Source organism: Polistes canadensis, unplaced genomic scaffold (genome assembly GCF_001313835.1).
Source record: "Polistes canadensis isolate GaletaPanama2010 unplaced genomic scaffold, ASM131383v1 scaffold_206, whole genome shotgun sequence".
Lineage (NCBI taxonomy): Eukaryota > Metazoa > Arthropoda > Insecta > Hymenoptera > Vespidae > Polistes > Polistes canadensis.
This window is the reverse complement of record NW_014569753.1, coordinates 38165-53416: the sequence shown is the minus strand read 5'-3', so window position 1 is coordinate 53416 and position 15252 is coordinate 38165. Positions and strand designations below refer to the sequence as shown.

Here is a 15252-nt window from a genome sequence, read left to right as displayed (position 1 = left end):
TTTTATTTTATTTCTTTTTTTGTAATTTTTTTCTTATGATTTTTCTTCTATTCTTTTATAGTATATACACATATGTATACATATATATATACACATATGTATATTATTTGTATCGTTGGAAAATATCGTATTGAATATTTTTTTTAAAATATTAAACACCTCGCATTCTCTTTTGGCATATATATACACACATATACATATACATATACATATACATATATATATATATATATATATATATACATATATTAAAGAAGTACAATAATTGTAAAACGTATCGCGCAGATTAAAAGTTCCATTTAGATAATTACGCTGATGTGTCGTGTATTTGTGTATATATGTGTGTTTGTATGAATTCAAATAAATTGGCTCTCTTTTTCTATTTGCTCTATTTTACATATGTATATAACGCATATATCGATGAAAATATATGCGATATTTCCGTTACAAGATCTATGCATGATGTGTGTACGTGTATTGGCTTTCTATAGAGTCGTTTGGCTGGGCGTTATGGGATACGAGGCTATCGATATCTTCTTCACGAGAATAGAGTTTTTTATCTTTCCCATACGCAAATACGAGACATCGAATCTCACATTAAAATTATAAACAATAAAAATATAATATAATAATAAAGAATATAAAGAGGGACTATATAAAAAAAAAAGAAATAAAATTAACATCCAAAAGAGGAAAATATATATATATAACATAACGAAAAAATAATAAATTTCTTCTTCCCGTTTGCTTAAATTAAAAACAATACTTTGCGATTTAAAAAGAAACAGAGAGTTGATAGTTCGCGAGACAGAGAAACGATTTTTACAAGATTTGTTCACAAAATACAATTATTTTTTGTTTTCATCATTTGCATTTATACTGTATATACATTTATATATTCATCTCTTTCTTTCTTTCTCACTTTCATTCATTCATTCATTTTATTTCTCTCTTTCTCTCTCTCTCTCTCTCTCTCTCTCTCTTTCTCTCTCGTTTTCTGCGTGTTTATACGTAATATAGAAAAAGTAAGAAAAAAAACATGTATACACATATATGTAAATATTGTATATACCAGGACAACGTAAAAAATTCGCGACCTTTCTTTTAACAATGTGTTCCCATTGAAGAATGAAATTTATTAATAAAAAAAAAAAACATTAGAAAAAGTCGTGAATTTTAAAAAATTGTTCTAGCATATATGTGTGTATATAAAAATATATACATATACATATATGTATAACTTAATCGCAGCATATATATTCAAAGTAAATATAAAAGCCTCAATGGAAGTGCGAAAGGATTGTTCTTTCTCTCTCTTTTGCGTAATACATTTAAAGTATTCCATTCTCTATCTTTCTCTTGAACATTACAGAAAGAAAATATTCTTCTTTCCTTTTAACTAATTGTAAGTACAAGTGTTTCACGGTATCTCGTTCTATTTTGCCGCACAACGCAAATCATATAATTAATAATAATAACATGAATATCACATTCCAAATATATTAAAAATTATATCAAACTCATACATCTTTCGATCGTGCAAAATATTCTCTTAAGAACCTGAAGAAGATTTTTTTATTCATTTGTACTATTTTATTATATACGGATGATTTAATTAATGTTTAAAAAAAATTGTCATAGAAATAATTAAAATAATGGAGTGAAAGATGTGTTTACAAAAATTCCCGTCTCTTTTAAATAATTCATTTTATATTGTTAGGAAGGTTTAATTGATAAATATAGAAAAAGATTTAAGATTATACGAGCTTAAAAGAAGTATAATTTACGATAATTTTAAATTTATATTTGTTCAATTATCTTTTCAATATAACAAACAGATTTGACCATACTTGTTTAAAAGAATTACAATTTATAACAATCTTTCCGTCTATATATTTTTTCAAGTACTTATTGCATTATTAACATTAATACGATTGAATCCTCTTATAATTTACTATAAGGGCAAATGCATAACAGAATGAAAACGAATCCACTTATAACAGCCTATACTATTTCTTTTAAGCTTCGCTTATTATTGAAGGTTGTGTGTATATGGCTATGTGTGTGTGTGTGTTGTTATTATTATTATCCAAGTATATACGTCCTTATATGCGAATAAAAAAACATTTCTAATTTTGTAAAAGCTTGTTCTACCTTTCGTGATCTTTTATAATATAATTATACACTATAAAAGGTAATCTAAATAAAAAAATTAAATAGAAAAGATAAATTTATTACGTAATTCGCGTGTAATTAGGTCATTACCATACGCGAATTACCTAACAGAATAATTTTATTTATTATTTTTTACTTATGTTAAACCACATATACACACGCGCACACTTTCATTTCAATATTTTATATCTTTATCGTAAAAAATTCTTCGCTCGAATTATTTTATTACGTTAAGAGATTGTTGATAAATTTGGAAAAAAGTTTTGTTAAAAAAATAATAAGAATAAATTGCACAAGTAAAATGTATCAGCGAATTATTTTTATATAGCGATGTTAGATGATTTTTAAACACTGTATGTAATGCGTTCATGAATATACATATTATTATTTTAATCTGTTTACATAACTTTCTACACCTATATAAACAAAATAAGTCGTTCATAATTACGTAAAAAAAAAAGAAACAAAATAAATCAAAATAAAAATCTCACCATACACTATTTTATTTAAAATACTTTTTTAATTTTTCTTTCCTTTTTACAATTTGTTTATGGAATATTGATTGTTTCGAAATTTTTTTCTCGAATTATTAACAAAAAGTTAATATTATTAAATTTTAAAAGATATTATTACATACAGTGTATATTTATATATAAATATATGGAAAATATACAATTTTTATATATTTTTTTTTTCTATAATGAAAAATGCAACAAATTAATAAAAACAAATTTGTCGTGTTTAAACTTTCTGTATACGTTTGATTGATTGATTGATTGATCTTTTTTCTTTCTTTCTTTCCTTGATAATAATAAAATTATGAATTTGTAATAAATGGTTAAGGTACAAAAATATCGATCGATGAGAAAACATTCGTGTGACGGCAACAAATATAGAACATTATAAACAATATATATAGATATATATATATATATATATATAATACTTTAATCAAATGTGGACCAGTCACATGAAGGATGAATTAGACAATGATAATAATAATAATAGCATTAATAAAAGTAATCACAAAATGACAATAATATAATAACATTAATGTAACAACTATGAGAAGATGGACAGATGAAAATCATGAGAAAGTGGGGTAAGGGGTAGGGGATGGCAAAGGTTTGAAAAGGTGGAGGAGAAAAAATATAACATAATAAAATCATAATTATAACGAGAATAAAAATTATAAGCAATGATAATAAGGTCGATTATATATCAACGTAATGCGCAATCTGTACATTACATAATAATGCATTTATGTATGTATATATACGATAAAAAGCGTGCAAAAAAATCAATCGTCAATCACTGTTAGTGTGAATACAGCTACATACTTACACGTATTGTTTTTTTCTACCAACCCCTATCAAAGGAATTTCTATGTCTATATAAACCTAATTCATTAACCATGATGTTATTATAATTATTCATTTAACATAAGATTTTTTGTTTAATTATTATTATTATTATTGTATTATCCGTACGATTGCGCTTGGAGGGAGAGAATGATATGCATTTTGGCTCGGTCTCTTTAAATTGATATATATATATATATACACATATATATACATATGTACATACATATATATATCATTTTTTTGTAATTAAATTAGTTGACTCTCACTATCTGGCACACCTCCCTTAAAAAAAAAAAAAAAAAAAAAAAAAGAAAGAGTCAATCGTACCGGCAAATCATGAAAATATTAATAGCCTAGTCTAAAATATTATTATTATTATTAATATTAAAATTCACCATTTAAAATACAAGGAAGATATATCTCAAAATGATTAGAAAACAAATTCCGATCATCATTTTAAGTTGCCAGCCTTTTGGATATTTTTTTTCTTTTCTGGTTTTCTTCTTTTTTTTACAAACATTCTCAATATTACGTCAAGTAACAATTGTAAATATTATTTTTCATTATCATCGATCCTATGAGAAATGCTATAACAAAAAAAAAAAAATAACAAAAAAACAGAACTTATTTTACACAGGACTCGAAGTTTTAACGCGATATAATCTTTTTTTTAATATGCCAGCAAATGAAATGCATAATCTATTAACTGATTGGTCCAAATAAAATGAATTTCAAAAAAATACATAAATAAATAAATAAAAAGGTATAACATCGAACGACCCGTCAAACGACTCATACTTTTTAATTAATTAATGATTTCTCGTATGACTCTCTCTCTGTGCGACTTATATTCAGGATTAAATTCACTTTTTAAGATTATCCATTGAGGTATTCAGCAAGTAAAGATCATGCAATAGCACAAAATTTGCGTGTACTAATTCAACAAGAAATATATCATTCGTTATTATTTTCTCTTCTGTCCTTTTCTTTTCTTTTTTTGTTTTTTTCTTCCTTCCTTTCTTTCTCTCTTCACTTTAATCAGTATCAAAGATATAAATCACGCATTTGCGTACGTACATTGAGTTAATCCTTTGACTACGAAAGACGTACATATACGTACGTCCTCTATAGAAAAGGATAAATAAATGAGCATAACGATGTGCGAGAGTCAGTCACACAGCGACTGACATACGAATATCGCACCTCATATAAATATCGACGGTTTCGTGCGAGAATGCACCACAGTCAAAGGGTTAACTAATCATACCGAAGCATTTATCGATTTCTTATTTTTGTTCGATGATCGTTGGGAAAAAAATTCTATCACGTTTAAAACAAAACCCGTTTTGAATGAATTAAAATGTAACAGAATGAGCGCCGCCGATTGGTGTGCCTATTATTTAAAAATAAAAATCATTTTATCATTATTTCGTCGTCTCTATCTATTTCTTTCTTTCTTTCTTTTTTGTTTTTGTTTGTTTCTATTTCCTTTCTTCTTTTTTTGTAAACGTTAGTTCTTCTCCATCGCGTTGCTGCTTGTTTTTATTAGGAAGAAAAATCGAAGGCAACGATAAAGCGAAGTGCAATTAATGTTGCACTATTATTATATATAACAGGGAAACGATACGCAGAAATCTTATTCACCCAGAAACTAATAATACGGGTATACTTTTGGCCTTAGATAAAATATCTAACTAAGCATACCCGATTATCCATCGCAGCACAATAAGTGGTTAGCATTGGACAAATCAGTTAAGATTCTCCTTAATGCACATCGAGTGATAACAAGACTGGTCACTTGACCAGAACATAGGTGGGGCTAGGAAGCACCAAGCGAACCTGATCCAGGACTGGGACTGTTTTGTATCGTTGTTGATACTTGATTATATGGATGGTTGCTGTTGCACAAAACTGTATAAATGTTCTCCACGCTACTAAGTTTCTCGAAGAATGGAATTAAATCTAATAGTTCTGAGTCCGTCATGTCATCAAACCAGGATGTCACTGGAACCTAAAAATCAAGTTTATTCTCAACATCTTACAACTGTGTATTCTTTAAGTTTGGTATTTAAAGAGTGTAAATTAATATTTACCGCATTATCTGGATGAAAGATATAACTAGCAGGGCTGTTATCGACAATAATTATTTGTTGTAGATCTCTTCCCAGCTTATTTAAATCTTTAACATAATTCCCTCTATGAAAAACACACGACTCTCTGAATAATCTTGCTCTAAACACTCCCCACCTGTCTAGTAGATCAGCTACAGGATCAGCATACTGCACAAATAAACATAGATGTACATTATATATATGTCTAATAACATATCAATCAAATAGTTGTATATTTTGATTGTTAAATAAAGAAATCTGTAAATACCTTAGCTAAACTTGCTGTGAACAATACACATTCGTATAGTTCTCCCATCCTCTGCAAAAATTCATCGACATAAGGCCTCTTTAAGACATACACTTGGTGTACTGTTCCATCAATTTCTACAGGAACAACAAAATCCGCATTGTTGATCGGTTTGAAAGAACTGTGCACAAGTGTCTCATCCAAATCGATCACCATGCACTTTTTATGCATATCCTGGTGTCTGACAGGCGGTAAAAGATACCGTGGGGACCCAGTTCCTGGTGGTGGCGAACCTCGTCCATCTCCTTGTAGCGAACTTGTTTTGGAACTTTTAGAACTACTTCCTCGTCCTCTACCAAGGCAACATAGTAGAGAACGCAAGAGTCCACGTCCTCTTGGTTTCTTGCCACCTGTGGGACCGTTGCTAGCCGCTTCATTCTCTCGTGGTAATTGGACTGTATTAAATAAAAAAGAAATAATATCTTAACCTTATTAATAATTTTTAATGATGAAATTTAACAGGGAACTTGGACATGAAAGAAGTAGAACTATGTTTGATTTAGTTGGACGTTTCGTCCCTTTATTGGGACTTCTTCAGCAACTTAATCTTTACAGTTCAGCGTCTTTTTTCATTGAGTAGACATACATTTTTCTTTTTATTATTAATATTYARAACACAAAACATCTAAACTTCGTTAAATTGATCGTTATTATTTAAGTTCCTCAACAAAACTATTATACAAAAAAGGAAAGAGAAAAACGTCTAACTCTTACATTATAAAACTTAAGTTGCTTTTAGAAGCGTATAGAAAATGATGTATCAACAAAATAAAGCATAAAAGTAGGATAAATTTTGTGGAATCATTAACATTCATAAGAATGTCTTATACGAACATGTAACAACGACAAACATCTTCGTCATCGCACACATAGTAGGACGAAGATAGCATTAGTGACACGAATGCTAGGAGGTTCGTAAATTAAAACAGCGACAAGGTAAGATATAGGCACGGAACAGAGAAACGAGTCGAGTTGGAGAAGGAAAAGAGATGGAAAGGGGGGCAACGAGTAGAAACACGGTTCGACTACGAGGCGAGGCCAGGCAAAAACGCGGGGCGTGATGATGGAGGAGTAGAGACGAGGAAGAAAGAGAAAGAGAACGAGAACGAGACACAGAAAGAGAAAGAGAAAGAGAAAGACAGACATAGATACATAGAATGAAGAAGGAAAGCAAACCGTGAGACGAGTAATGGAGGAAACGAAGGAGTAGGGGGGAACGGGGAGGAAAGAACGAGAAAGAGAGAGAGCGGGAAAGGGGAGTAGGTAAAAGAGGACCGAAGCAAAGTTTAGGAGAGACAAGGTGAGGAGAGGCGCGGTGCAGTCCCGTAACAGGTGCAGATTCCATCCAGCATCTGGAAGAAAAATGTAGAAAAAGGCGTAGGATTGGGAGCAGTATTCGTTATGTTTACCTACCTTTCTCGTTATTAAACTGGCCTAGCTCGTCATCCCGCGACACTTGGGTGATAATGGACGATGCGTCCATTTAAACATTTGCTGGGAGTCCCTCCGTGTTGCTCGATCGTGAATTCCTTGGATGCGCGCGCGGGGGGATAGCACGGACACACGCGCTCGCGCGCTCGCGCGCAAGCCTCAAAGGAGAGCGGCGTACGCGCGCACGATGCACGCACACGCGCTAACTCAAGAGCGACAAACCGACACGGCGATTCCCTTCTCCTTCCACCAACAACACTGCTACCACCACTACTACTATTACTATTACTATCACCACCACTACCACCACCGTCACCACCACCACCACTACTACCAACGACAACGACGACGACGACGACGACGAACCTCCTCCCCCTCCACCACCACCGACCCGTCACCGTCGTCGCCAGCACCTCCACTCCTTCCCTTTTACCGTCACCGTCGCCGCCTCCTCCGCCGCCGCCGTCACCGTCGCCGTCGCCGTCGCTGCCACCACCACCACCGTCGTCGCAAACGCCGCCACCACCACCACCACTGCGGCCGCAGCCACTGCGAAGATCACCGCGGCACGGCGGACTTGGACGCATAGGCACGGACGCACGCACACGCTGTGCTGCAACGGCACACGGTGCTCCGCCGCCGATCCCTCCGCCTTCACTTTTCCTTTAATTTCTTTTCCTCTTTTGCACTGTCGTTGTCCCTCTCTCTCTCTCTCTATTTTTTTCTTTCTCGCTTTTCCTTTTCTCTCCTCTTTATATGACGTCCGTATGACGAAAAACTCGTAAAATAATTTTTCCTTCTCTTTCTCTTTCTATCTTACTTTTCTTTATGATAATAAAATAATAATAATAATAATAATAATAATAATAATAACAATACTCAATTCGAAAGCCGCCAAATCGACACCAATCTCCTATCGTGCCAAGTACTCGATAAAAATCTCTTTTGACGTTCCGACTTCATTTTCCAATACATATATGTATGTATATACTAGCAGAAGAGACACTCGCTCGTCAACCTTCTTACTACTTATTACTATACCACTACTATTACTATACTACTCTATTACTACACTACTACTACTATTCTACTACAGTCAGAAAATACCGGGTACACGCTCGCGCGCGCACACCACTTTACAGCGCGCCTTTTTTTACGCGCCACACCTATCGCGAACTCCCTAACGACGATTCATTGCGATTTCATTCGCATAACTTTCTTTCTCTCAACAGTTATCGCTTTCTCTATCAACTATTCTCCTCGCATATGTCCCAATAATGTCCTTCAACGGTAAACGAAACAACGATCGAAGTTAAGAAGGAGAAAGCAAGGAAGCGGTTTACTTTTCGGATCACGAAGTTAAGAAATTATCTTTTTCATTCGAACGAGTCAAATGTCGAACGTCGTATCGATACGTTAAAAGCGGAAAATAAGATAGTAAACAGACGAACTACTAGAGGCTACTTGGCACAGGTTAACTCGCAATGTTCAATGTATCCACCAGACTCGCGTATTCACCGTTTTCTATAGTATCGCCGCTTTCATCGTCCCTCTTTACTCTTTTCCGCACCACCCTCGCAAACTACCCGTCTCTTTCCCTTTCTCACTCTCTCTCTCTCTCTCTCTCGTTCATAACGTTACGTTCCTTTGGCTTCGTTTTTACGCCACTGACCGCAATGCCACCATGCGGCGCGTAACTCAAACAATAACCTTGATCACACGACTTTGCCATACAAACTCAAAGATTGAGGGCTATCACTGGAATTAGAATCGTAATAAAACCACACCGCGACCATCATTATTCATGTATATATATCCCTTGTGCGTGATTGTGACCTTCGCTACAAGCTCTGATGTCTTTAACAGTATTTTGAAATTTTCTCGTAAACTATGTTCAATAAAGTCTTTGATTCAAGTAGTTACGCAATGGCGGTACATTTGTATCATCTAATTGTAAGAACTAATTTATTACATTCTTAAAATTAAATTTTATTCTTTCAGGATTATTAAGAGGATATTTATATAAGTTTAACATAATTTAAAATGTCTGATACATATATATATATATGTTTTGATAGGTTTTATACAAAATCAAGTTATTGCAACGATAATTAATTTTGACTCCTATTTTGATTCTTTACATGACTAATATTCATTGAATTCTATTGACAAAAAATTAAAATTAATATAATTTGCATACATTTATGATTTGAATTTAAAAAATGTTGCATAGACAATATTTATAACAATTAAATATAATATATTCTCAAATATTGCATTATTGTCAATTTGATAAAATGGAAGACAAATGTAAGTTGTTTCCAGGTGTAAGAATTTAATTGTTTAATTTGAAATAAGAGATAAACATTTTTTATTCCTTCTTTTCATGAATTTTTGTGTATATATCTTACAAATACGTAGAAAAACCGACATTAGAAATAAATTTCATCCAAGACATCATTTAATAATATTTCCGGCAGTTATTAAACCCTAATATACTTAAATTTCCTTGTAAACACGTTGTAACATTGACATCTCATAACTTTCTTTTATACATATGATAGCATTTTTCTTTTCCGTCTTCTTTTTTCTTTATGACATAAAAAAATTAATTTTACAATTGTGTGTATGTGTGTTTATATACATCGCACAAGATCATAAATATTTATTTATATTTATACACATAATAAAGAAAACTATAAAAGATTAATATTTAGATTAACGTGATAGTTTTTGATAATTTTTTCAATAAGTTAATAATAAAAAAATGTGTGACAAATGATCACAGCTCAAAAATTTAAATACCGCAATATTTTCTTATTTTTGAAGTTAACTTATAATTATACGGAAATGTTTCTTTTTCTTTTTTTTTGGGTGGACGGATAAGCCCAATTTGAATATATCACTTATTTTTCATAAGCATTGTTCTTCTTGTTACCCCTCCACAGAACATACCAATGATAAAGATAATTCCAACAAGTGTAATTGCTATTATCATGAAGTATCTTCTTGCGGGAGATCGGTTTAGAGACGTGTATAATTCTTCTATACTATTAGGAGCGATTAACTACAAATAACAGAGAAGTTATATATTAAAATGATTAATAGTTAATAATGAGATATTTTCATTCTAATTTAAATATATTCATTTATAATATATTTTTATCGCTCAATTTCCTCACAAATGCCTACTTTACTTGGAATGAAGGTGCTTGATCTTACATTTATATAATATAAAGTATAATTAAAATAATAATAATATATACCTTAGCAGCATTTCTGAACATTTCCATTCTCGTTGTCAACATTTTATAACAATCTGGTTCTAAAGATTTATTACTGTCATTTAAAACATATTGCAGGCACATGATATCTAAAAAAATTCAAATTTCTATTATAACTATCGCTGTCATAATTCTACTACATTTTTCTTATCATTTTATCTGACTTACGTCTTCCTGCCCCTTGTGGAATGTCACTGCAATATTTACTAACATCAATTGCACAAGCTTTTTGTAATATAGGATCAACATTGATATCTGCTCTTGCTTGTTCTATTAAATCTGCTATCTCTAATTTGCATTCCTCTTTCATATCTTTCCCTCCAGCATTGAACTTGATTTTCAAACACTCTTCGACAGCACCAGGATCATTATCGTTGCGGCATATAGTTTTGATCTAAACAAAATTGTAGTTCATGATTTATTATTCATTAGATTAGAAAATAAAAATAAATAAATAAATACAATGCTATTACCTCGTTTGCACACATTGCAGCTAACAGTGGATTCAAGTGATAATTCATAGCAGCTTCTCTAAGTATTACGGTCATTTGTTGTTCACATTTTGGCACCAATTTAGATTCACTGAATTTAATTTTTAAACATTTTATAACTTTTCCTTCGAGTTCCTTATCAGTTGGCTCATGTATTAAAACCTATTTTACACCAAAAAATAACCAAACATATAATTATATCTGCTTAAATTAAAACCTTTAAAAAATAATAATTTAATATACATATTAATACTTTACCCCTTTACAGTATCTGTCGATATCATACGTGCATGCACTTTGTAACGCAGTATTAAATCTATAATCGGTGTTTTGTTCGATCATTCTTCGAATAACAATATTTTTACATTTATCGTCAAATGTAGGGTCATCTTTGTATCTTTTCAAACAGTCAAGACTTCCCGAACGATTGACATCATGGCAAAATTGTCTCAACATCCCGCGACAAATATTTAACAAAGCAAAATCGCTCGAACTATCTTGAAACTCTTGTTTCCTTACGTTAAATAATTTCTTATGACACGAATCGGACAATTTTGTTTTTTGTGATGCTAAACATTCTAATACCTATACATAAACAAAATTATTTCCATTTAATTCGATTATTAAAATATTATCGTATACTTAAAAAATTTTGTAATAGGTTTTCAAGAATTAAATTTTACTTGTGAGTTGCCAGCCTCTACGTTAAAACAAAGTCGTTTAATATCTTGTTCACAGGATGTATGTAATGCAGGATCAAATTGTATATTTTCTCGTTGTTGATATAATTGTGCTTTTAGTTGGTGCCTACAATCTTTTGGTATACGGTGTTGCATATTTTTCATTATGTCTGCTTGTACAATCGAACTAAGACATTCTATAACTTCTGCTTTTGTTTTTGATCTATGATAATAATAATATTAATATTAATTATTATATTACGGATATATTATACACGTTAACGATTATTATGAAGAATGAGTTAATTACTTGGGGCACCATATTTTAACATAAGTCTTACAAGCTTCTTTAAACTTGTACGTAAATCGATAATTCTTCAATGATATTAATTGAAAATGTTCTACGGCAGCTTTACATTTATAATCGGATCGAGCATCTAATTCATTTTTATGTTCTATCAAACATTCCATTATATCCCCTTCATCTTTACCGTATTTAAGCACTTCCTATAAAATTTTGATTATCATATTTCATAATTTCATACCAATTAGATATACTCTAATATTTAATACAACTTACTAATACTTTAAAGTTTATAATTTACATTTTTATTCAATAGAAAAAGAAATTTGTTGGTACCTCGCAATGACGTTCCATAACGTGTTGACACGCGGATGAAATTATTGGATTTAATTCAATACGTTCGGCTTGTACTTCTGTGAAATTTCCAACTGCCAATTTGCACATTTTAGTTAAACTGTAATATAAATAATATAGTTTTATTAATAACCAATGTAATCATGCAAAGATTTTAAGAAATTTCACTCGATGATACAATACCTATCTAAATTATCTTGAAGACATAAAATCTCTTCACCTTTAGCAGTTTTATCATAACAAAATGATGCCAAATCACTTAAACATACTTCTTCGATTTCAGGTTGTAAATCAACATTTACTGCTCTTTGTCTCATGACTCTTCTTATTTCTTCTAAACATTCAGTTTTTAACTTAAAAAAGAAAAAGAAATAAAATTACATAGATAAATATATTTAAATAGGTTAATCATATAAATTTAATCGTATTCTTACTGTTAAATTTTTTTGATAAGCATATCTATATAAACATGGTAATACAAGTGGACCTCTTTCTGGGTCCATTTGTGTTCCATCATTTGCCCATGCATTTGCTGCATGACATAAACGAACAGCATCGTATTTACATGCTTTATACAATTGAGGATCTAATTTGTAATCTCTAGCTACAAAATATTGTATTTGAATCAAAGCTGTTTCGCATGCTTCTGTCATTCTAGAAGTTCCTATTTGATCTGTCAAACAGGATATTACTCTAGCATCTCCTCCACGTACCTGAAAAATTATGACATTAATATTACTTAATGTAATAGCAAAAAATAATTTTTTTTATTTGATAGATGGTATTGTACTTCTCGGCAAGCAAGATCGACAACAGGTTGACATTCTTCTCTCAAGATTGGATCTATTCTCCAATCTTCTCCAGCATCTACTCCTTTTATTAATTGTTCTAACTATAAATAAGGACGTGATATTTAATAATATATTTGACAGTATATTATTACAATATTAAATTTATATTAGTTTTATAATTACCGCTCTTTGACATTTGTTGGTAACTCTAAACTTCTTTTTCCGCGTTCTACTATGTTCCATTAAACAATGAATTGTGGCACCGCCAACTTCAAGACTCTTACAAAATGTGGTAATATCTTTTGCACAACCATCAACTATTTCAGGGGATAATCTATAATCTTCCATTAATAATTTCCTATGATCAAACATCTCTGCTTGACAGCTTCGTTCAATTTTGGAACCATTTTTCATAGCCGATTCCAGACAAAGTAAAATTTGTGCGAGTCTTATTTCTTTGTCGTCAGATACTCCTTTTTTGCAACGATTCGATTTAATATCCTCTTTACATGCTTTAACAAAACCTTTGCTGACCTTGTAATCAGAGGCAATAAGTTTTTCTCTTCTTATAAGTTGTTCTTGACATTGCCCTGTCATAGTTTCTTCATTTTTATGTTGCATTAAACACTTATATACTTGACCGCTTCCTGGCCTAATATTTGGACAAAATGTGATATGATCCTGTATACAGGCTAAATATAGTTGACGATCCAGTTTAATATTATCAGCTTGTATTTCGGAAACACGAAGTATGCGTCGTTTACATTTAACTTGTAATTCTTCGATATGTTCTTGCAAGCATGCTAAAATTTGTCCTTGCGATATGTCTCTGTAATGTTGTATTCTGCCACATTTAAATTTCGTGATATCAGCTTCACAATCAGAAAAAAATGGTGTGATAATTCTAAAATCACTAAATGCAATCCATTCTAATCGTTGGATGTAAGCAATACAACGCAAGTCTTCAACGCTTTCTCTTTTTTCAACTAGGCAAGACAAATAAGCTCCTTGCACATCTCCCGTAGAAGAACAATTTAATTTTTCCAAATAGTCACCGCATGCTTTTTTAGCCAACCTATATACATTCTTATTGTTGGTAATGTTCTTAACATAATCCCAAATCTCTTGATGACAATCTGTATCGATGATATTCATTTCATTTGGCTGTAAACATTAAAATATAAATAAATACTAGAGAATAAAAAGTATATAAATTAAATCATCTCTGATATAATAATAATTATAAATAATTGGTATTAAATAATATAACAATATTATACCTTCAAAGTTTGAATGCATTCTAATAACACTAACTCATCATCCTTGTCTATACCTTCGCAAAGTTCTTTCAAATTCATTTTACACTTTGGTAACATGGAGTTTAATAAATTATTCTCTTGTTTATGCATAGGATTTCTTTTGATCCTGTGCAAAGTGTCAACAGCAGGTTTACTAAATACCCAACTGATTTGCGGCGTAATTTCATTTTCGTTCGTGGCTGCATTTTCCGAATAAACATTCAACGTAGATATAAAATGTGGAAATAAAAAAATGTGAAAAAAAATGCTTAATAAAATGCTAATACAATATTTCGTGCGTTCCATCCTATGTAATGAAAGTCTCTCTTCTTAAAAGCGTTTAGCTTGAAAAACTCAAATAATATTTCTTGCAGTAGACATTACAACGCAATCACTTTTTCACCAGGGAGAGACGTTGGAGTTTTTTTTTCTTCCTCCCCTCGTGTACCCTCTCTATATCTCTTAACCGTCATATAATATCAACGTCATGAGCATTTAAGCGAACTTTAAACGTGAGAAGAGTACCATTAAATCTTTTCCAACACGACGACAACGCTTAATACTTGGTGATTCCGTCGACATGCGACGACGCGCGAAGGACGTTAACTGTCATTGGTCAGCATACTTGATTACGTTTTATTTAATTTCAGCGCCAAATTCAA

At 31.4% G+C, this 15252-nt stretch overlaps 2 protein-coding genes across 2 annotated transcripts; both read right to left on the bottom strand.

Moving 5' to 3' along the window:
- Window positions 1–4551: 4551 nt before the first annotated feature.
- LOC106789895 (carboxy-terminal domain RNA polymerase II polypeptide A small phosphatase 1) lies at window positions 4552–8988 on the bottom strand. The gene is made up of 4 exons (XM_014754438.1): window positions 7371–8988; window positions 5919–6352; window positions 5633–5818; window positions 4552–5550 (listed from the first exon to the last, which is right to left on the bottom strand). Exons 1-4 carry the CDS (start codon window positions 7438–7440, stop codon window positions 5359–5361), a joined length of 882 nt encoding a protein of 293 aa, XP_014609924.1. The 5' UTR covers window positions 7441–8988; the 3' UTR covers window positions 4552–5358.
- A 1263-nt stretch (window positions 8989–10251) lies between these two features.
- On the bottom strand, window positions 10252–15185 carry LOC106789894 (Golgi apparatus protein 1). The gene is made up of 13 exons (XM_014754437.1): window positions 14573–15185; window positions 13476–14456; window positions 13292–13393; window positions 12936–13214; window positions 12685–12854; window positions 12484–12601; window positions 12154–12350; window positions 11847–12066; window positions 11422–11748; window positions 11146–11325; window positions 10841–11066; window positions 10655–10761; window positions 10252–10455 (listed from the first exon to the last, which is right to left on the bottom strand). Exons 1-13 carry the CDS (start codon window positions 14894–14896, stop codon window positions 10291–10293), a joined length of 3396 nt encoding a protein of 1131 aa, XP_014609923.1. The 5' UTR covers window positions 14897–15185; the 3' UTR covers window positions 10252–10290.
- Window positions 15186–15252: the final 67 nt, after the last annotated feature.

Coding starts and splice junctions, on each gene's coding strand:
- LOC106789895 (XM_014754438.1), bottom strand. CDS start 7,440: ATGGACGCATCGTCCATTATCACCCAAGTGTCGCGGGATGACGAGCTA. Junction 6,353..7,370: donor CCAGTTTAATAACGAGAAAG/GTAGGTAAACAT, acceptor TATTTAATACAG/TCCAATTACCACGAGAGAAT. Junction 5,819..5,918: donor TCACAGCAAGTTTAGCTAAG/GTATTTACAGAT, acceptor TTATTTGTGCAG/TATGCTGATCCTGTAGCTGA.
- LOC106789894 (XM_014754437.1), bottom strand. CDS start 14,896: ATGGAACGCACGAAATATTGTATTAGCATTTTATTAAGCATTTTTTTT. Junction 14,457..14,572: donor AATGCATTCAAACTTTGAAG/GTATAATATTGT, acceptor TAATGTTTACAG/CCAAATGAAATGAATATCAT. Junction 12,602..12,684: donor CTTCAAGATAATTTAGATAG/GTATTGTATCAT, acceptor TTTATATTACAG/TTTAACTAAAATGTGCAAAT.